At 41.1% G+C, this 20,196-nt stretch overlaps 1 protein-coding gene across 11 annotated transcripts in view; it reads left to right on the top strand.

The window, feature by feature from the left end:
• Positions 1–20,196, top strand: part of KTN1 (kinectin 1) — an 87,938-nt gene that overhangs the window by 46,501 nt on the left and 21,241 nt on the right. For 5 of the 11 annotated variants that reach the window (XM_057433084.1, XM_057433083.1, XM_057433078.1 and 2 more), the window contains exons 9-32: positions 591–723; positions 1,765–1,852; positions 2,148–2,314; positions 2,950–3,018; positions 4,779–4,816; positions 5,395–5,485; positions 5,794–5,862; positions 6,603–6,640; positions 6,758–6,848; positions 9,016–9,084; positions 10,416–10,450; positions 10,581–10,671; positions 11,579–11,647; positions 12,510–12,547; positions 13,176–13,266; positions 13,424–13,492; positions 15,060–15,097; positions 15,747–15,837; positions 15,958–16,035; positions 16,972–17,009; positions 18,011–18,101; positions 18,203–18,271; positions 18,689–18,726; positions 19,657–19,747. In XM_057433084.1, coding sequence (XP_057289067.1) covers positions 591–723; positions 1,765–1,852; positions 2,148–2,314; positions 2,950–3,018; positions 4,779–4,816; positions 5,395–5,485; positions 5,794–5,862; positions 6,603–6,640; positions 6,758–6,848; positions 9,016–9,084; positions 10,416–10,450; positions 10,581–10,671; positions 11,579–11,647; positions 12,510–12,547; positions 13,176–13,266; positions 13,424–13,492; positions 15,060–15,097; positions 15,747–15,837; positions 15,958–16,035; positions 16,972–17,009; positions 18,011–18,101; positions 18,203–18,271; positions 18,689–18,726; positions 19,657–19,747 — 1,780 coding nt within the window. The remainder of the gene's footprint in view (positions 1–590; positions 724–1,764; positions 1,853–2,147; positions 2,315–2,949; positions 3,019–4,778; positions 4,817–5,394; positions 5,486–5,793; positions 5,863–6,602; positions 6,641–6,757; positions 6,849–9,015; positions 9,085–10,415; positions 10,451–10,580; positions 10,672–11,578; positions 11,648–12,509; positions 12,548–13,175; positions 13,267–13,423; positions 13,493–15,059; positions 15,098–15,746; positions 15,838–15,957; positions 16,036–16,971; positions 17,010–18,010; positions 18,102–18,202; positions 18,272–18,688; positions 18,727–19,656; positions 19,748–20,196) is intronic. The other 6 variants (XM_057433088.1, XM_057433079.1, XM_057433089.1 and 3 more) reach the window with 2 other exon arrangements.

Here is a 20,196-nt window from a genome sequence, read left to right as displayed (position 1 = left end):
AAAATAAAATGCTTTTCATTTGCTTAGACACAAAGGTGAGCCTCTTAAAATTCTTCCACTGAGTTCTGTAAATGCATCTTCTCCCCTTAACTGAGAGATTGCATCAGATACCTCTATAAGTTAATAGGTAAGTCAAGGCCAGGAGGCAACATAGCATCTGGAGAGATGCGTTACAGTTAGTCCAGGGGGAATAGTCTTGAGTAAGTTTGAGATCAGTAGTAGTTTATGGGAATAGGAAAGGAATGTGGATTTTAGTGCAAGACCTTTCCTTATGCTGAGTTTATATAAGCTTGTCCAAATTATGACCATCAGCTTACAAATGTTTTAAAGGAGCTGATGCTTGAGGCTTACTGCTGACCTTTTATTTCTGACTCAGTGGGTTGTAGCTGCTGTACTGATGGCCAAGGGTACTTGACCTTCATCCCTTTTCTAGGGTGAAGCAGTGATGGGGGTGGGGAAGCAACCAACAACCCTCTGCAACCCTCTGGCTGCAGATATAGGGGTTAGTGTTGATATTTGAGTAGCTGTTGTTATAGCCTGTGCTTCTTGTAAAAAAAAAAAAAAAAGCTGTTAAAAACGTTTATTTTTAGGCAATCGGCTGAACTGAACAAACTGCGCCAGGATTATGCTAGGCTGGTGAATGAACTGGGAGAGAAGAGCAGTAAATTGCAGCAAGAAGAACTCCAGAAGAAGAACGCAGAGCAGGCAGTTGCTCAGCTGAAGGTGACTCGGGTTTTTTCTGCCTATTGAGTTGCTCTCAAGGCTTTATCTGAGCCAGGTTCTGAATTGGGTGGGATGTGGGGTGTGTGAGAATTGCTTTAGCCATTTCCCTGGATGCTAAATCTCTGTTCTCTTTCTATGTGTAAGTACTTATTTTCAGATAGGCTGAGTCAGCCTATGGGTTGATTTCATGTTTAATAATGTTTTATTTAGTATTTTTTATTCAGAAGTCTGGGTTTTGAGTGATTACAAAGCTCCCTGTAAAGTCTAACTTAGCCTTCCAGGTCAATATCAAGTATCGTTATAAAAGCTTCACTGGTGATTTTGAACTTTTTCTGTGAGTGCAAAATTCCAGCAAGATTTGAGTTGGAGTTGTTAATCCACAACGCATTGTCCTTGTATGATTTTTATGAGAGACTACAAGCTTTTGCTTAAATATATATATAAATTTTGAAAGATTTTAAGCTCTAAAATGTAAATGGCCTGGCTTCTGGATGTACCTCTTTATTTTTCCTTAGAAGAAAAGATATTTTGTCTTTGCTTATTTTCTCCAGAAGAGAAATCTATTGTTCTTGGATGCGAATGCCAAACCAGAGTTCAGTACTTATTTTGTATTTGCAATTAAGCCTTAGCTACCGGACGTTCTTCCTGCCTTTAGCCTTTGTAGGTAGAGAGTTGTTATCCATAGTTGAGACGTTTTAATTACTAGATGCAGACTTATGTGATGCTTGGCTAGTCTACCATCTAGTGTTAATTCTGAACGTGCTGGGCAAAGATGCTACACTTTCATATTACAGAAACCATCCTGTTAAGAGCCTATAATGAAATCCTGTTCAGAATTTGTCTTTCAAATTAATAGGTTAAACTACTCTAGGAGGAGGATTACAGGGTACTCTGTCTTTCTGATGTGCCCTAATGGAAGCAAGAAAACTTTACTTCATTGCCATCTGTTTTGGGAATAGCACTAGAGAGATGCATTCTGAATGTTTCAAAAATAAATTAAAGGTTTGACTTCTTTTCATCAACTCTCCCTTTAATGTGAAGGTCCAGCAGCAGGAAGCAGAGAGAAGATGGGAAGAAATCCAGGCTTATCTCAGGAAAAGAACAGCAGAACATGAAGCAGCACAACAAGGCATGTATCACAAAATTCCCCAATAACGCTTGCTGCAGTGATTTGGCTGTCACCATTTGTAAAAAAGAGTATTACTGAATAAATGGCTTAAAGTAAAGCTCAGGTAAAGTCAGTACTGCTTCAGCACCCTGGGGAAATACTGTGTTGTGATACTAGTTAGTTTGAATGCTGATGAGAGAGCTGAACCTTGGCTTGCTGGAACAAGGCTTCTAATCAGCTTCCCTGTGTACAGGGAAAATTTCCCCTACAGCAAAATATTTACTTCTGAACTAAAATCCTGACATTTCTGCTACAGATGTGCAGAATAAACTTGTGGCCAAAGACAATGAAATCCAGAGCTTGCACAGTAAACTTACTGATACAATGGTGTCAAAACAGCAGCTGGAGCAGAGGATGTTGCAGTTAATGGAGGCTGAGCAAAAGAGAGCTTCTGCGGAGGACTCCATGCAAATGCAGGTGCAGGTAGTATTACTCAAGTATCCTAAGGGTTTGTTTTTTAACTCCCATTTTTTGCCTATGGAAACATAGTATTATCCTTACAATACTGCTTTAGTAAAGCTTCCCACTGAATAAGGAATGAGACAACTGTCTGCCAGTCTATGGTCTGGCAGCTTGTGAGTTGAGACCTTGTGTGTGGTGCTGTGACCATCTGGGGCCATCTCAGACCTGAGAAGCCCTTTGGGCAAGTCAGGAAAATGTGCTGACCCAGGCAATTTCCAAAGCTGTGATGTTATGGTCTGGGGAACAACCTGGAAGAGCATCCATATACCTTTGATGTTTGTATGAGCTCTTCTGGAGTGATTTCTCTTCTTCTGGCATCAAGTGGTGAGAGGCAGTGTAAACATAGCTCTTGAGGGCTTCAGGGAAACCAAATGGCATCCAATGGGGCAGGGAGTATTTTTTCTGTTGATGCAGAACAGGTTGTGCTTCCACTCAAATAGGATGTTCTTAGTGGGGTGGAAAAACAGTCTTTGAAAAGTGTCTGAGGTAAATGCTAAACTGTTCTTACTAACATTATCATGGCTAAGAGCTAATCCTAGCAAAAGTTGACTAGCTCCAGATCTCAGCCTGCTTTTCTTTCTGTGCTCTCTTACAAGGAGCTGATAGAGCAGAATGATGCTTTGAATGCTCAGCTTCAGAAGTTTCATTCACAAATGGCAGCCCAGGTACAGCATTCTTTTGTAGTCATGAATTGTGAACTTTCATTAAAAGCCAGATCTTGTTTTGTAGCTGGATATGAGATATGTAATGCTGAAAGCAAAGACTTGTTAGTATTCTTTTTACTAATGTTTCTCAAACTTGTTTAAAACTTAAGCTTCTGCTGTCCTTTTTTGGGGAAAAATCCACTTATTTCCTTCTGTAGTGGCTTTCATTTATAACCAAAGGGTAGATTGCCTTTCTGAATGTTTGTTTTCTGTAGCTTTGCATGTGTACTATTCTGTCTTGTGGTTCTTTTGGTCTTCTTGCAGTCCTCCTGTGAAACACCTGATCATGCTTTTCCCTTGTGCATTAGGTTGAGAAAGTGTCTTATGATCACTCCCATATAAAGCTGTTTGTTCATTACAGCAGTGATTTTTTTTTTTTTTGTGCAGAAATAACCCAGACACCCATAAAACCAAACCAAAACCACCAAAGCAGCACCAAATCTGCACAATGCTTTTCTCAGTTCTTTTAGTATGTAAAATTTTAGTTTGACTAGTTGGTTTGAGGAATTACTTCTGCTGTAAATGCTATGAAAAACCCCAAAGTCACTGAAGTTGCTTCCATGTAGAGCTAGGTCACAGATCCTCTCAGAAGACACCAGTGGAGACTGTTACATGTAGTTGGCTGCTCTGTTCTTTTAATAATGGACACGGTTTATGTAGTTTAAATCCAATGTCAGACTGAAAATGTGTTATCTGGCTTTAGCTGATGTCCCTTAACCCATTGGGTGGGGAGAGCAGTGAAGGAAGAGGCACTCTAGATTTACAGCATCTTCATGACCTCCTCCTCTCTTTCCAGTACAAGGGTTTTGAAAAGAAATCACTAGGGAGATTTTGGTTTTTAGCTCTGGCTTACACAGTGAGACTGTTGGAAAGGGGCTGTATACTTTCCCTGTGTAGCACCACAGGCTATGAAAATGCAAGGGTAGTCTTCCACCGTGGACAGTAGGCGTGAAAATAGCACTTCGGGAAAGCGAGGTTGCACTGGATATGGCTTTGGACATCAAGGTTGATGAAACTAAGGAGACCAGTCTAGGACTGGAACTATTTATTCCCTTTGATATTTATTTTGATTCTCCTTTTCTCCATGGTATGATCTGTATAAGGCAGTGCAGGGATTGCTGTTATGGTCCCATGGGTGTAAGCTCTGCGACATCCAGGATTTTGGGAGGGTAAGGCTGAGTAAGGACCACTATGTTACCTGTAGTACAAATGAATATAGAGGTTCTGCTACTACCAAACTGTGTGTGAAACGGTCTATAGAGGTCCCTTGGTGCCTCAGTAGCCATTGTGATGGGTCTCTCCTTGTGCCCTGTTGTGGGTGACTATAGCGACCACATATGAATAGGCTTTTTCCAAGAGGAAAAAAAAAATGCCATTTGCTGATTTTGTGCTGCTGTTTGTTCTTGACACAAGTCCTGATGCACTGTGCAAGGTTTTCTTTTTTAAATTTGTGTGGTTTGTCAGCAGAATGTCATGTAAAGCACTTAATCCATGGGAGGAAAGTGCTGGTTTTGTTTTGGTTTGTGTTGCCTTAGGCTAAAGGGGAAGGGACATTAGTATGTGCTGGTATTTCTAGTCTTTCTTAGCCAGGAAATTGTTGGAAGCATCCTGTGCCAATTTAAAATAACTACACAAATTTTAGAACTGCTATTCCTGGTTCACTGTCGATGATAGTTCTTTGACTTGCTTTACTTTCAGCTTTTTTTTTCTTCCTTCTGCAGACCTCAGCTTCAGTCCTGGCAGAAGAACTACACAAAGTGTGAGCATTCATTTCCTTTGGTATTTGGGAGGAGTGACTGGCTTTTAATGCATGCCATCTTTCCTCCATGCATGTGCAGTGCATATGGGAGGGACTTTTTAACTTCTCACCATGAGATTGACTTGGTAACTAGGAAACTGCTTCCTATAAATTTTTCTTCAGTGTCCAGCCTCAGGTTTGGAATCTGTTGTGTGTAGCTCTATATGCGACAGAGAAAGCAGTGTCTGCTCTCTTGTTTACCCCTGCCTATATACAGGGAATCAGTCCAGCATGCAGGAATGTGCGTGACCATGAGAACTGTTAGTATTTGGGCTGTCTGGTGGTACCTGGAGACTTCTCCCCTTGGGATGGGTAGTTGTTGTGTTTCAGAGCTAGAGAATGTCTCATAAATTTTGGCAAGCAAACAGCTTTTAAAATGGATAGAAAAGCTTTTGGATCCAAAGTGTACTGTCAGCAGGATTTAGAGTAGAAGCTGGACTTAAAGGCCAGCGTGTATTTTGTGTTAGCCTGCTATTTCATGCACCACTTTCATCTAAGACCTTTTAGTACCGATATGTCATCACTTCTTCTTTGTTCAGGATTGCGGAAAAGGACAAACAGATAAAGCAGATGGAGGACTCGTTAAGCAATGAACATGCCAACTTAACCAGCAAGGAAGAAGAGCTCAAGGTATAATGAAAGCCTGTGTAAATACCAGCTAATACAGGGAGTGGCGTATTGGTTGCATGTACAAAATTAAGCCCCCAAGGCTTTTGGGTCTAGAAACAGCTCTTTCAGCTAAAAGTCTCCTGATTTTGCTCTTCTAAGCAATGCTTGATGATAGGAAGCTGTTGATAAGAAAGCTCGAGGTTTTTCCTTGCTGTTACCAATGGAGCCCTTCAGAAAGTAATCTGAAATACTTTGCAGTGGAGAGTGAACTTACCTTAAATATTGTCTCTATGCAAAATGGAAGTATATTTATTTTTTCGTTCCTTCAGGTCTTACAGAACATGAATCTCTCTCTGAAATCAGAAGTACAGAAGTTACAGGCTCTGACAAATGAACAGGTAAAAAAATTGTTTTATTAAATATTTAATTTTACTTCTTACTACCTATTCTGTCATGAAATGCACATCCATTGGCTTTAAGCAATCTGTGCTTAAGCACATGAAAGGTGTAAGGCGACTGAATTGGGCTAATAGGTGATTCCCTGGAGTTCTTATAGCTGGTGGGAGGCCTGCTTCTTACCCTTCTCTCACCAGTGAAATCTTTCTTATTTGGATATCCAATTTACTGAAGTGATTTACTTGTTTGGTTTAGATTTGTGGGCATATGGAGTGCAGGACACTTTACAGGAGTGAACACAGCTGTGCTTGAATATGCAGTCTTGGCATTTGTGTACAAGGGTCATAAGCATCCCTCTAAAACCTCCAAAGCATACAACACCCCATCTTCCCCCACCTCACCATAGAGATCTTTTTAGAACCAAATGTAATGCTGTCCCTGTTACTGCTATGTAACTTATGGCTCATTACAGAGGTGGAAATGAAATGTTTAATTGGAGATAATCCTGGTTGTCGAATGAATGTTCTTGGGATATTTTTTCCCTTTGCGCAGTGGCTTTCTTGCCCCTGGTATGTATTGGTGTTTTAAAAGTGCATGAAGACAAGTTTGCCCCTCATTCTTGCTGGTGAGTCATGTGCTTAGAGGCCAAATGACTTATTCCAGCTTTTTAATATTGTGGAATGAAAGGTTGGTTGAATCATGTGATGTATCTTAAATCTGTGTTAATCCTCTTTATATCTAGGCTGCTGCTGCACATGAGCTGGAAAGGATGCAGAAAAGGTAAATAGCTCTGAGATTTGATAAACAATGTTTTCTGGTCTTTAATGTTCTCTTGAATCAATGCTTTTTGTAAGACTTGGATGACAAAATGTATTTAACTGTTCTTCCGTGTCTCAGCATTCACATCAAAGATGACAAAATAAGAAATCTTGAAGATCAACTTCGAGAAGAGCTTGCTCAGATTTCAAACACAACAGAAGAATTCAAGGTATGATGTAGAATAGCTATTCTTGTGATTATTTACAGCAAGTTTTCCAGACTTTGGAGGTTGTTGAGCATTTCATACAATTAAATGTTGATTGGTAAAATAAAACTTGCAGGTGTTAAAGTAAATTACAGTATTCTGTTTGCAAGGCAAGAGCAATGTGGGATGTCACAGTCATAACAGTGCAGCAGAATAAGAGATAGGGTAACACAAGTTAAGTGTGGTGTCTGCAGTTGTGAAGAGTGAGGTCTTTGAAATCTGGAAGGGGAGGTTGTTGAGTAAAAGGTATTGCTGTTTGCTGTTTTCCTGCATTCTACTTTCTAATATTATTTTCAAGGCCTTGGTGTAAGCCTTTGTTTTTGTTGCTTGGATTATTATGTTAGGTTTCTTTTTTTCTTTTTAAGTGGTTTTTCATGAGGCTGCGGCTAAATTGCTGAAGCTTTTAGATCTGACATCTGGGGTCTGCACAGCAAAGCTGGTACTTGCTTCTAGGAAGTGTGTGCAGAGAGCAGCTTAACTCCTCCTTGCCCTCTGCCGCCTTCGTTTTTTTTCTTCTGAACTTTAGCTGTTAGAAATAGATCTGCTTCCTGAGAAAAGTGATGACTCCATCATTTTAACTCCTTTAATGCCTGTGTTGGGTACTGCTGCTCTTCTGATTTTTCTGGTGAAAGGTCACTCACTCTGAATCTCATGATGTCAAGTTGGTAGGTTTGCTAGTGGGGAGCAGAAAGGGTGGGTAGTAGCAGAGGCAGCATGCTTTTGTAGGAGAAGCTGTGCCTCATGAGTGTCCTGGAGCTCTTTGAGGGTGTTAGCAAGCAGCTAGTAAACTTGATTTATGTATTAAGGAGGTTTTGATAAGAGCCTTGCAAGACTCTGTAGTTTCTCTAAGCTGTCAGAGAACAAGAGGGAAGGCTTTTTGCTCAATTAATAGAATAGGAATCAGCTACAACTTCATTTTTTTTTTGTAGTAAAACTTTTGTAATAGAGCTGTCAGCTGAATCTTCAGTGAAGCTGGGTAATGGGTACATAAGTGGTCTCGAAAGGGGAGCTGGAACAGGTGGCAGTTGAGTAAGTTGGCAGGTCTGAAGCTACTGTGACTTGCGGGGCTTTCAGCTTGGTGGAGCATTATAAAATGGCAGGTGAAGTGGTGAAAATTAACACAAGGAGGAATAATCTGAACTTGCTTTAGTGCGATGGTTTCTGTAGTAACTTTTATCCAGGAAAAAGGCTTTAGAGGTGTTGTGGATGGTTACTGTGCTGAAATCAGCTCAGTGCTGAGTAATAGCAGAAATCATCTGGAGGCCATTCTAGCAGTTCTTGGGAACAGAGAACTGAATGTGGATCATAGTCATCATGATGCTGGAAATCCATAGTGCTCTCTCAGCATGAATATTCTGTGCTCTTCTAGTCTCTTTCTCCTGTCTTTGATCCCAAACATAAGCTACACCAGCTCTATACTAAATCCTTCTACCGAAGGAAGTGCTGCTTTTTCCTATGCACATGAAAGAGGGAAAAGCCATGTTCAAACAGGGCAATTCTTTTGATCCTTACTGCTACTGTGCCTTCCTGCTTGTATTGTCCTTGTAAGGCTTTGGGTCTCAGATCATATGTCCTGCTTTAAGGACTTTAAAAAGACTGTAAAACAAAAAGCAATAATAGGGCTGCTGTGTCTGTTATACAGAGCAGGAATGCTGGAGGGGGAGGCATGTGTGCCTTCCTGATTCACCTCTTCCCAGTCAGACCAAAGTGTGGGAGCTGTACAAACCCCTTTGCTGCTGGACTGCTGACTTCTTCCTGTGCATCCTCAGTGTTAAGGCAGCTGAAGAGAAATAGGGTGATCCTCGACCATTTGCTTCCCCAGTTGTCAAATCTTGGCATGATGCTGATACTGCTTTAGGAGAAAAATGTGGTTTCTCTTGCCTCTCACACTCTGGTACTGTGTGGTTTTTCTGCCAGGGAATATAGATGGTAACAGCTGAATTTCTCATGGGAACATAAGGACAGAAGTATTAGTACAGATGAGCAAGAAAGAAGGGGAAAGGGGTCTTGTAGCTTCCAAAGAATTCACTGTAATGACTTCTGTGCTATGTAATTATCTCACTACCAATATGAAAATGCTGTAATTAGGGGTTGCAGTTCTGAACTATAAAATGTTTATATTTATTTCCAGGTTCTCAAGGATCAAAACACAACTCTGCAAGCTGAAGTTCAGAAGCTGCAGACTCTCCTGTCTGAGCAGGTATAGCCAGTATTCACTGAGCTTGTATCAAATACCTTCTGTTCTTTTTAACTTCTTCAGTGTTTTTTTTTACCCTTAAGCTGGCCCTAGGCTGAGCTGGTTGTTGTCAAAGCCTGTTACTTTTTAGGTGTTTTCCCTTGCATGGAAAGTAAGGCAGTTGTGACTGTCTTCAAGTGCTAGACAAGAGTGTCCAAACAAAATGTGGATCTTTGTTTTTGTTTTTCTCCTTCCCTGAAGAATGCTGGCTGAACAGAAGCAGAATCTTATTTCTTCAACTTCTCACAGTTTTATTGGCAATTTTCATGGGATTTTAATTGTTATTCTAGAACAACCAGCTTTTGGGGAGAGGGCTCTTACTTTGAGGTGGAGAGACCAAAGTAAGATCTTCACCCTATTTGTTTTCTTCTATCCTGGAATAAATTCTCAAACCAGTAGTAACCAAAGAACAGACCCATGGAATGAGAACTATTTACACTGATGTCTCTTGAGTGTCCTCTTCTATATTTTTGACCATAGCACAGCTGCAGCCAGTCTCACTGGTATTCACACAGAATGCTGCAGGTTCAAAGCAGTTGTGTTACTCAACCCCATCTCCTTTGCGAGTGTTGCCTGGGAGAGCTCTTGTGAACACTTCTGACTTTGTACCATTACGGAATGTGAACTTCTTGAAGCGCTGGAAAAAAGACTTGTGGGGCAGGAAACTTCTTTTCTGCACTGGTGTCTGTTAGCCAGCAGATCCCTGTTTGGTTCAGCTCCCTTTCCTCTGGTGGAGAACCAGGTTTGCAGCTTTATTCCCTTGGGTCTGGCTGATTTCGTGTCCTGTCTGAAATAGTGGAGCTGATTTTTCTTGGTAGGTTGGCTTGTTTCTTGTGTGGTCTTTCACAGTGTGTTGTTTTTGAGAAGTCACACATGTTCTGCTGTGTGAACCTCAGATGGAGCTTGTGGTTTCAATAAACACTCAAAAGAGGCAGATTTTTCAGGTACTCAGCTGGCTGTTATGGATTAGATGCCGCACAATGCTTGGCATGTTTGACACTCACTATGATCAATGGGATCCTGTGTCCCATGGCATCTTGTCACCAGAACTCCTGTAGTCCATCTGTAAAATCAACAAGACATTTGGGCTGGATCTGTACCTCCCCTGAAAGACTGACATCTTTCCAGCATCAATATTAGACACACATCACATGAGGACATTCTCCCCCTACTTTCCTTCCTTCTGGATTAGTGTGGTAACTAAGCTGATTAAATTGATGCTCTCTGATTATTTGCCTTCATAAAATCCCAAAACATTATTGCTCTAATTAATCATCACTATTGTTTTTTTATAGGCAAAAAAAGACTTGTTAGAGCAGATGGAAAGAAGGTGAGACTTTTTTCTTTTGAATCATAGACTAAAATAAAGATTCAATTTTGTTGACAGTGAGGTTACTGTTGATAGCTAAACTGCCCTCAAAGGTTAACTCTTTTTGCTAATGCTCACTTTGGTTTCTCAGCATGAGAGAGAAGGATGATAAAATCAAGACAGTTGAAGAGCTGCTTGAGGCAGGACTCATACAAGTGGCTAATAAAGAGGAGGAGCTGAAGGTAAAAACTCTCTTGTGTTTTAATGGGAAAGTAGAGATTAAGTGCTTTTGTGGAAAGTATGTGAGTGCTCAGTGCAGTCTGAGATCATTCCCTTTGAATAGGGAAGGCATCTTGTGGAGACAAGGTTAAAATCTTTTTGGTAAGATAGACTAAGCATTGAGCATTGGTGGTGTACAATAAGTGCTTCTCTCTGCTTAGTCTAGGGCAGGTTTTGCTAGGATGAATACCTGATGTCATTTGGAATAAAGTGAATACATTTTGAGAGCAGTATGTTTGGCCTAATCTGCAATATGGGGCTCTTGCCTCTTTGCTTAGTTGGTAATCTGAATGGTTAAATGGATTATCAACTAATGACATTCTGGAATGATACTGAAAGCATTTCCTTTTTTCTGTTTAAGAAGAAGCTTTTTTTTTCTGTTTAAGAAGCAGCTAGTGATTTCTATTTTAGAAGCAGCTGGATTTTTTTTTTTTTTGTACTGGAAAGCCAGTACAAAAAAACCCCTGTCTGTTTTCAGCTGGGTTTTGCTACCATGTCTACCTGGGCATAGCCAAGGTAATGCTTGCTTTCTTAATGTCCCTAAATTCTAGGTGTATCGCTGACACCCCTGTACTGGGGAGGAGCAGCTCACTAGCAAACTGTCAGGTTACTATTACTATACAGCCAAAGATGTGAGTACATCACTTTGATGTTTCCCTGGACTCCAGCTTCCTATAGATGGAAGTGCACTTGGAATTGTCTTGTAATGAATAGTTAGTGCATTGAATACTTTGGCTCCCACAGCTGCAGAGGGAATCTTTCAGACTTTCAAAGTCTTTTACTTGTTCTAAAAGAAATTACTTTCCTTCAAGCTTAACACTTTTTCCCCAACAAATGAGTCTTTCATTATCTGTGTGTCTGCTTTCAAAGGCACTGCGAACGGAAAATTCATCCTTGAGAAAAGAACTTCAAAGTCTGCAAATTCAGCAATCGGAGCAGGTAGTACTTTTCATCTAAAACTCTTATTACACCTAAACTAAATCTGAAAGAATCTTGCTGTGGTTGCAAAAGTCAGGGGAAAAAGGTGAAGATGTCTTTGAAGCCTGTTGGCAAAGACTGCTGTTTTCTTCCAGCATTGGTCTGGAAGCTGGTATTTCTGTCAAATACTTACTTTACTTAAGTGTCAGAAACGTGGCAGATGTAAAGATTCCAGTCGGCAGCAGTTCTGTATTGGTGTGAGTGGAAATGGCTGTGGGTTTCTCTTTTTTTTCCAGAAGCCTATGCAGCAAGCATGGCTGGTAGGCAGCTCGTACTGCGTTGGTTTCATTTTGCGTATTTGAGCTTTCTAATGTTAATCCACACTCCTGCAGTTGTGACTTAGCCCCTTTATGTCTCTGTTCGGTGACACTGTCACAATATTATTGTTTCTGATGTGCACTAGGTGCTGATCAGGAAGTGGCTTTCCTTGACATCCAGCTCTGCTTGGTCAGCTCAGAAGGGCACTTGGTTTCTAGAAAATGATTTATGGAAAAGGGGAAGCGTTGTAATTGTGGAGAGGTATATGGTAGTGCCAGTATGAAGAGATTAGCTGATCAAATGCTGTTCCTGAACCTCAGCCTTTCCTGGTGAAGATGGTGGGGTTTCCTTTTGTTTTCCTGGAACTTGCAGTGACTTGGTGTTGTCTGACAGGGACTGGAGACCTACAGCTAATTTCCAGGAGCAGCCAGATACATAAAATCATTAGGCCGCTGCAGTTTACCCAGTGCCAGAGAGCTCAAATTCTCGTATTCCTTACCCTTCAACACCTGCAGATTATTTTGCTCTTTTCTGTTTTCCTAAGCTGAAGCTCTCTTTTGAACAGGTCTCCTTCCAATCACTGGTGGAAGAACTCCAGAAAGTGTAAGTTACTGCACAGATTTAATTTCCGATTTGTTACCTTGTGTGTGTCTTTATTCCATGACTACAGGTGTTTTGCTTCCCTGAAATGATTTGCTTTTAACTGGGTGAACTGTGTTTGTGGCAGGAAGTATTATCACTTTTAAACATGCCACATCAGATCAATAGCTTTTAAAAATCTAGTTGCTTCTCTGCTAAGCAATTAACTGTATAAGCTTAACTTTGACAAGGAATTGCAGCAAATTGTCAGATAATTGTTTTTCTTCAGCAGGCAGTCTGAAAGGAGTGAGCTTGTTTACTCTGTGTGTGTCTGTATTTGAAGTTGATAAATTCTTTGCTGGCATGTCCAGTGAAGGCTGAAATACAGTGTGTGTTGTTCCAGGGCCTCCTGATGCTTTCATTTGCATTTTTAGAAAGTAATAGTATCTATTTAGCATGTGAACTACTGGTTATATAAAGCCGGTTCTGTAGTATTCCTAGTCTTATTCCTCCTGTTTGTTTTGCCTGCTTGGTCCCACTGCGGATTTCAGAGGCTGGTGATGTGATGTGACAGCAGAACCAAAGCTTGTATATTTGCTGAAGTAACATGTTTGTTCAGCCAACCAATGTTGTTCCTCTTCTCTTTTTAAAGGATCCATGAGAAGGATGGAAAAATAAAATCAGTGGAAGAGCTCCTACAAGCTGAAATCCTCAAAGTAGCAAGCAAGGAGAAGACTGTTCAGGTGTCTCTCTTACAATACCTACTTTCCTTTGTGTCTATACCACTGACTACCATTTATTTGTTACTGCATGGCATTCGATAGTGATGAACTTGTAGCATCCATTTTTGTGGCGTTTGTGTTTCCATTGTCCAATCCTGTCTGTTTTGTCATTGAAAAGGCTTTGACACAGGAAATAGAGGCTCTGAAAGAAGAAGTAGGAAATTCCCAGCTTGAGATGGAAAAACAGGTAAAACACCTTAGTGCCAGAAGTGTGAAACAGCCTTGTCTTGGATGCTCTGCTCACTCATTTCTGTTCTAGTGTTTTCTTTCACTGGTGAATGCCATTGGGTAAGGGAGCTTTTTTAATGGTAGAACTACACTATTCTTGGATATAAAGCTGTAAATATGTAATATAACTACAGCTGTCCTTCAAATACCACAGTCCTCTGGATGCCTGAACTTTCTGGACTTTTAGTATGAAATTTGGCAAGAATTGTTATAACTTAAAGCATGGTAGCATTAGCTCTGGCTGGACTTATACAGTCCATGAGGTTAACACGCAGCCCTGGGGCATCCTTGAAAGCTGGTAACTTGGAAATCTGAAGTGCTGAAGGTGTTCCTCCTTTTGTTGGCCTTTCTGTGTTGCTAGAAAATACTATGGGCACACATAGTATCTGGTTTCCAGGTAAACCTTAGACTGTTTTCTTTCCCATGTCCAAAGAAAGCCTGTCTTGGCAGAGTAAGTTTTACTCTAGCTGTCAGGAATGCAGAAATGGAGGAGTATTGGCTTTTTTGGCATGCTTGCTGTCTAGCATCCAAAATAATGGGAACCCGTGTTTCCTTAGGGAGTCCATTCTGCAGGCAGCTTAATTTATTGTGCTGTCAGGAAGTTTGCTTGCTTGTTTTTGTGGCGTGTGTGGGTTGGTTTTTTTGGTCTGCATTTTCTTCAGTCTTTTTAGCAACATTCCAACATGCCACCCTCTATTATTTCCTTAGTGTTAAAGTTTTGTCCTTTTTAGGCAAAGCTTCATTGAATGTGTTTCCACCTTGGACTTTTCCTCCAAAGCAAATTCCCAGGAACTAGATGAATTATTTGTGTGTTTCCTTCCCTGGAACTGACACAGAGCCCAGAACAAAAGGCAATTTTAAGTTGCCATCTCTAGAAAGCTACATATGAGGGATGCTTGCTCTAAAGAACGCCTTTTGGTCTCCTACAAGCAGAATAGAGGATTTTGGGAATGTCTGAAACTTCTGCCTGAACTAAACTAGCTGTTTGGAAAGCCAGTATCTGTACAGATAGCCAATGCCAGGCTTTTGTGCAAAATTCAGAGGCAGTGTTCCCACTAAGTCTTGTTTTTTTTTTTTTCAATCCATGTTCAGGCTTAGAATGAGAATTTAAGGGAGTGCTTACACTGCAGAGAGCATTTAAAAAGCACTTGCTTGTGCAAAGGTCTAAATGACCAGGGATGGTCTCTCTGAAAGCTGCAGTTGGTAGTGAGATGGTTAGTCATCATCAGTGTCTGCTTCTTCTTTTTGTCTCCTGTGGTGGAAGTGTACTCTGGTGAGCCTGCTTGTGTTCCCATTTGCACTGTTTTCTTTTCTGCTCTGGAAGTCACATTTTTAATATGGAGAAAGTAAATAGTGGAGACACTTCACTTCTCATAATTTATTTTCCCACAAAAAAGTGTTTATGCTTACATAATTGTAACAAATAGTGCGTGCCTATTTTAATAATGTCTAATGGCTTTCTCCCTTGAGTGGTTTATAGTGTTTGTGTGTTTTCATGTTCATTGCAGTACTGATTATTTTTTTAGGTGTCGATTACATCACAAATCAAAGAACTTCAGACTCTGTAAGTACAGTTGTTAGCATGTCTGATCTGCCTTGTGCCCCCCTTGCTTCCCTGCTTCAGTCTAAGTTCCAATGTTGTTGCCTGGTGTCTGCACAGGAAGTGATCCAGGCTGTTAACACTGGTCTTAGATGTGTGTCCTTATTAGAAATACCTGGTCCTGTCTGAGACACAAACAAGGTGAAGTGCTGTATGGCTTCATGTGCCCCAGTTAAACTACAATAGATTAAAGTCAAGTCAGGATGGAAGGACATAGGCAAGGCACTATGGCAAAATTCTTTTGGTAATAGCTGTGCTGTATCTGGGTGCATAAGTGAGAGCTGAGCCACTACTGTCATCAGTCCCTTGTGTCCCAGCTGGGGAGGTGGAAGGAAGTACTTTTAGATGAGGAAAACACATGTATGAAATCCCTGCAGTATACGTGGGCACAGAATTTGTCCGCTTTCTCTTAATGAGCAGTGACATTGAGCAGGAGCATCTCTTGCTAACCTAGACTGAAGTGGAAATGTTCACTGGTTGATTTTTAGTGGGTGAATTGTGTTAGATCACATATGCTGGTTTTGTGGTGTGCTGCAAAGCATAGGATGTCTTTTTTTCAGATGGAAAAAAGAGCAAGAGTTTTTATGTTGTGTGTCTGTGTTTAATGGTTCAGGTTGAAGGGAAAAGAAAAGCAGGTTAAAACCATGGAGGCATTATTGGAAGAGAAGGAGAAGGAGATTGTTAAGAAAGGAGAATGGCTGCAGGTAAGCTTTCTTGGTATTCTAAAGGAAAATAAGTTTTGCTGCAGTATTTCTGGCTGTAGGAAAGTCATGTTCAGACTTTTAATCTTGCTATTTTTTTGATATTTTTTTTTGTGTCCAAAGGGTCAGAAGGATACAATTGCACAATTAACCAGTAAAGTTCAGGAGTTAGAAGAACAGAACCTGCAACAGCTCCAACAGGTATGGCCTGCAGAGTGGATGTGGTTTGGGACTGCTGTTCAGGTGAACTGGAAGGGGTTCGTTTTGTACTCTGCCTCATAAAGGGTTTACACTGACTTCAACTCAGAGCTATTTTAAATCCTGCTTGACTAAACTGGTAGTCTGCAGTGCAGAGAGCCCACTAGTTCAACTGTGTTCATCTGAAACAGGATGAAAGTGTTGATCTGAAATGGGATGAATGTGGATCACAAGTTCTGAGAGCTTTTCTTTTACCTGGATGTTGCTTTGTGTACTGAGTAGCTTTGATGGTCTGAAAACTCTGAGGCTTATAGGCAGAATCATAGCTGCCTTGTAGGTACCTCATTGCCAGACTAAATTAGCATCTCTGTAGGGCCATGGGGGTCATGGAGGAGCTCTTGCTGTAACTGAATGTAGCAGCTCCTCCTGAAGTAGTCGGGCTTTGCTGTGATTCCTTCCTGCATGTACCTATTGCAGAAGCTGCAACTGGTTGGAATGTTCTGGGTTTTGATTGCCTGCATTGGACTTGGGAACAGGCAACTGGACATCCTTGAAGCCAGGCATTAACTTAATCGAAGAATTTTTCAATAAGGTGGTATTCCTAGGTCAGTTTTGATTTTTGTCAATGATTAATGGGAGAAACTGAGTTGCAGTCTTATTTTGGGTGGATGTCTAGATAACAGACAGCATCTATGGCACAGGAGAGGTGGAATGGAGGGAAATTGGCTGGTGTGAAGTTTGGGATGCATGGTGTAAACTGCTTCTAAAATCTATTGTGTTTATATATTCTCAGAGCAAAGCCTCATGTAAAATTCCTGGTATTTCTTTGGCAAGTGTCCTGCTAGATGTGTGGTGCCCCTGCTCATTCAAAGAGTTGCTGTTAATTTGAAAGCTTTACAGTGCCATCAAAATGAGGTTGGGAATTACTTTGTTTTTAAGGTACCTGCTGCATTCCAAGTCCAGGACCTGGAGAGCTTGTGAGTATGCTTAGTAGCAGTTTCTTAAGCACCTGCTGATAATATACCTTCAGTGCTGGTGTTTATTTTAAATTGGAATGTATTAATTGGTTTGAAGCATTTTATGGGCTTTGCTAAAATAAGCTGTTATTGCTGATGGATGTACACCAGCCAGTGTCTGCTGCTGTGTATAATAGCAAGTGCCTGGCATCCCTGCCTGGCATGCCTAAGTCATAGTGCTCATACACTTTGTGAAACTGAATGATCTCCCAGGGCTCTACTAACTAGTGAAATTGCTGCTGCTTCTTGTGCCTAGTGATAATTTCCCCTTCTGTTTAGCATGTTTAAAAGAGTGTGGATTTAAGTGCCTGTGGCTGAGTCGCTAAAAGTAATAAACAGATATGGTTTGCTGTTTTCGGTCTGAGATGCAATAGCCAATTCTCCAACTCCTGTTTTATGGAGAAATGCTGCCAGACTTTCCTGTTTTGACTCTGCTTTGGCTGCTCTAAGTCAGAGGAAGGTTGTGTGCCGAAAAGGGCTTGGTCTTCAGTACAGCTCTTGTAACATTGCTCCCCCAGGAGACTCCTGTATAGCCAGTACCTAAGGCAGTCTCACCTTTAGGAAACTGTCCCTAGTGCCTTCGGAGCTGGCTGGCTTGCAGGATTTGCTCAGGTGGCCAATGTATCACACTTCTGCTCTGAATGTTGAGATCAGCTATGACTAAGTGTGTTTACTGATTGACATGTGAAATCACTAGCTTGCTTCAGGCTAATTCTTAGCAAGTAAGTGTTTGCAGTACATGTTGTTGAACCTGGCATGTATTTCCCTTAGGTTTTTTGTTTTGGAGCCATAGTGTAATGGTTTCTTCTCCATGTGTGTGGTCTCCTTTTGGCTGATTATTATATTTAGTATACAAAATTTATCTTCTGCTGCTAAAAACTGTCTCAGCTAGAGCACCTGTCCCTTTTTAGCATAAATTCTTACTCATAACTTTTTCCTTACTTTCTGAATCATCTCTGCAGGTTGAAAGGGGAAGAAGAACAAATTAAGAAGTTGAAAGCTGTAGCAGAAGAAAAAGAAAGAGAAATTGCAAGCTGTGTAAAACAGTTGCAGGTAAAGCTTTAATAGAAGAGCCTTGTACTGTAAGGAGCGTATGTATTATGAGTGTGTGTCTATGTATATACATGTTTGTGTTGTTGCTTTTCTTGTAACAGGATGTGCAAAAGGAAAATGAATCTTTTAAAGTTCAAATTCAAGAATTAAAGCAGGAAAATTGCAAACAGGTACAGCTTCCAATTGCATTGTTACTGAGTGAAGTAAAAGGGGGTGGTGGTAGCTTGTATGGATGGCATGGAAAACCAGTAGTTGCATTGACCATATAATTCAAGGGACAGCTTCAGGGTTAGATTGCACTAAGCCAGCTTTTCTGGCTGTTGAATATCTGTTCCTGCTTCCCTTTATTGTGGGTTTTCTTGTGGTTTTTCACATTTGCTGATTTCTTGTCTAGCTTTCCACCCCTGTCTTTGAATGTTGTATCACACCCAGGCTTCTGGCCAAAGGAGGCTGGACAGAATTCCCTTGAAGGCCAAGGGCGTAACTGCCTATTTTTGCAGCAGTACCTGATTAACAAGGTAGATTGTGACCTCTGCACCAGTATTTGCTGCTGAACTGATTCCAGTGAGTTTCTGATCTGTTTGTAGGCCTCCCTAGCTGTCCAAAGTGAGGAGCTTCTACAAGTGTGAGTATTGCCAGAAGTTGAACACAGTAGATAAGTAGCAGAGTGTTTCATTTCACTTATTGCTGAAGAAATTTGAAAGATTAAAGAAATGCCAAATGTACCATATCAGTGTGATAAGTGCCAGTAAAAAAATCTGTACAGCCTAGTAAAACTTGAACATAGAGCTTGTGCTCAGGCTAATAATCCTCAGCCTCAATGGTCTGTGTGCTTGCACAGTGCTTGCCGTATGTGCTCACAATGTAAGTAAGCCACGATTGATTTACTTGTAAATGCATGCCAGCTCAGATATATGTCTGAAGAGTCAAATGTTAATGTTTCAAGCAAAGGTGACAAGCTTTTTTCTTGGAACTTCAGCTTAGTAAAGTGTTGCTCATATTATAAAATCATCTGGTGAAAATCTCTTCCCAGGGAAAATCTTATGTGTAGCAGTAGGTTATAATGTAGAGCTGAAGCACAGTAAACTGTGTGGAAGGTAATGCCATACTGGCTTTTGTTGTGCTACACGAATTGCTACTGTTACGCATTTTTCACTGTCTGAATTATGTTTCTTCTAACTTAAATGACTTATAAATTGTGGACTAGGTGCTTGAAAAAGAATGCTTTTATCCAGCAGGCTGTGCCTGTTTTGTGGTGGTGTACTAATGTGGGCTGGCTGACTTACCCTTGTCTAATGTGTTGCCTTTCTGCGGCCTTGATAAATGTGTGCAGATGCCTGTGTAGGCAAACAACAGCTTTGGAATGGGCTTTGCTCTGGCAGCCTGCAGTTCACAGAGCAGTAGGAAGCAAGCAGTACTGCCAAGTCAGTGAGCAGCTTTTCAAAGAGAGCATGTAGCTGGGAGGAAAGTCAGTGTATGTGAAAGGATGTCAGTGATTCACTTGAAATTTCTTAAATGTCTCCTGACTTGTCTATGATTCTTTTTGCTAATTCAGGGTTGCAGGGAAAGAGAAGGAAATCGCCAGTCTCCAAAATGAGCTTGCCTCTCGGAGAAATGCTTTTGAGCAACAGAGGAAAAAGAACAATGTAAGGAAATACCTCTCCCACCTTCCCCAACCCTTCCCCCTTCTTCCTCCCCACCACCCAAAAAAAACCCAAGTCCCAAAGACCAACCAGCCTGTGTGCACAGCACTCCATGGCGCCTAGGGTGTTCTCAAGAGATCATGCTTCTGATGGTTGTCCCCTGTATTGTGTCCTCTGGTCACTCCTCTCCTCTTTCCTTGGGAGTGACTAAGCATTTCTCACTTCACTGCTCAGAGTTTGAGCACTTCATTAAGTTGCTCGTTTGGTGAGGGGGAGGAGACTTGCTAGGGGACGCATCCTGCAGCAAGTTCTCAGACTTGGATTCAAGCCTTGTTAGGCTTGTTCAGAAGCATGTCCTTTGCCAAGGCAAGAAGAAGGAGTCTGGGGAGGGAGGCTGTGAAGATGAAAGGTGCTGTGCTCTTGAACAAGTTATGGTCCTTGTGTGTAGCCAT

Source organism: Pezoporus wallicus, unplaced genomic scaffold (genome assembly GCF_028554395.1).
Source record: "Pezoporus wallicus isolate ANWC-B61680 ecotype Strahan unplaced genomic scaffold, APGP_CSIRO_Pwel_v1 contig_7379, whole genome shotgun sequence".
NCBI lineage: Eukaryota > Metazoa > Chordata > Aves > Psittaciformes > Psittacidae > Pezoporus > Pezoporus wallicus.
This window is presented reverse-complemented; position numbering and strand designations above follow the sequence as displayed.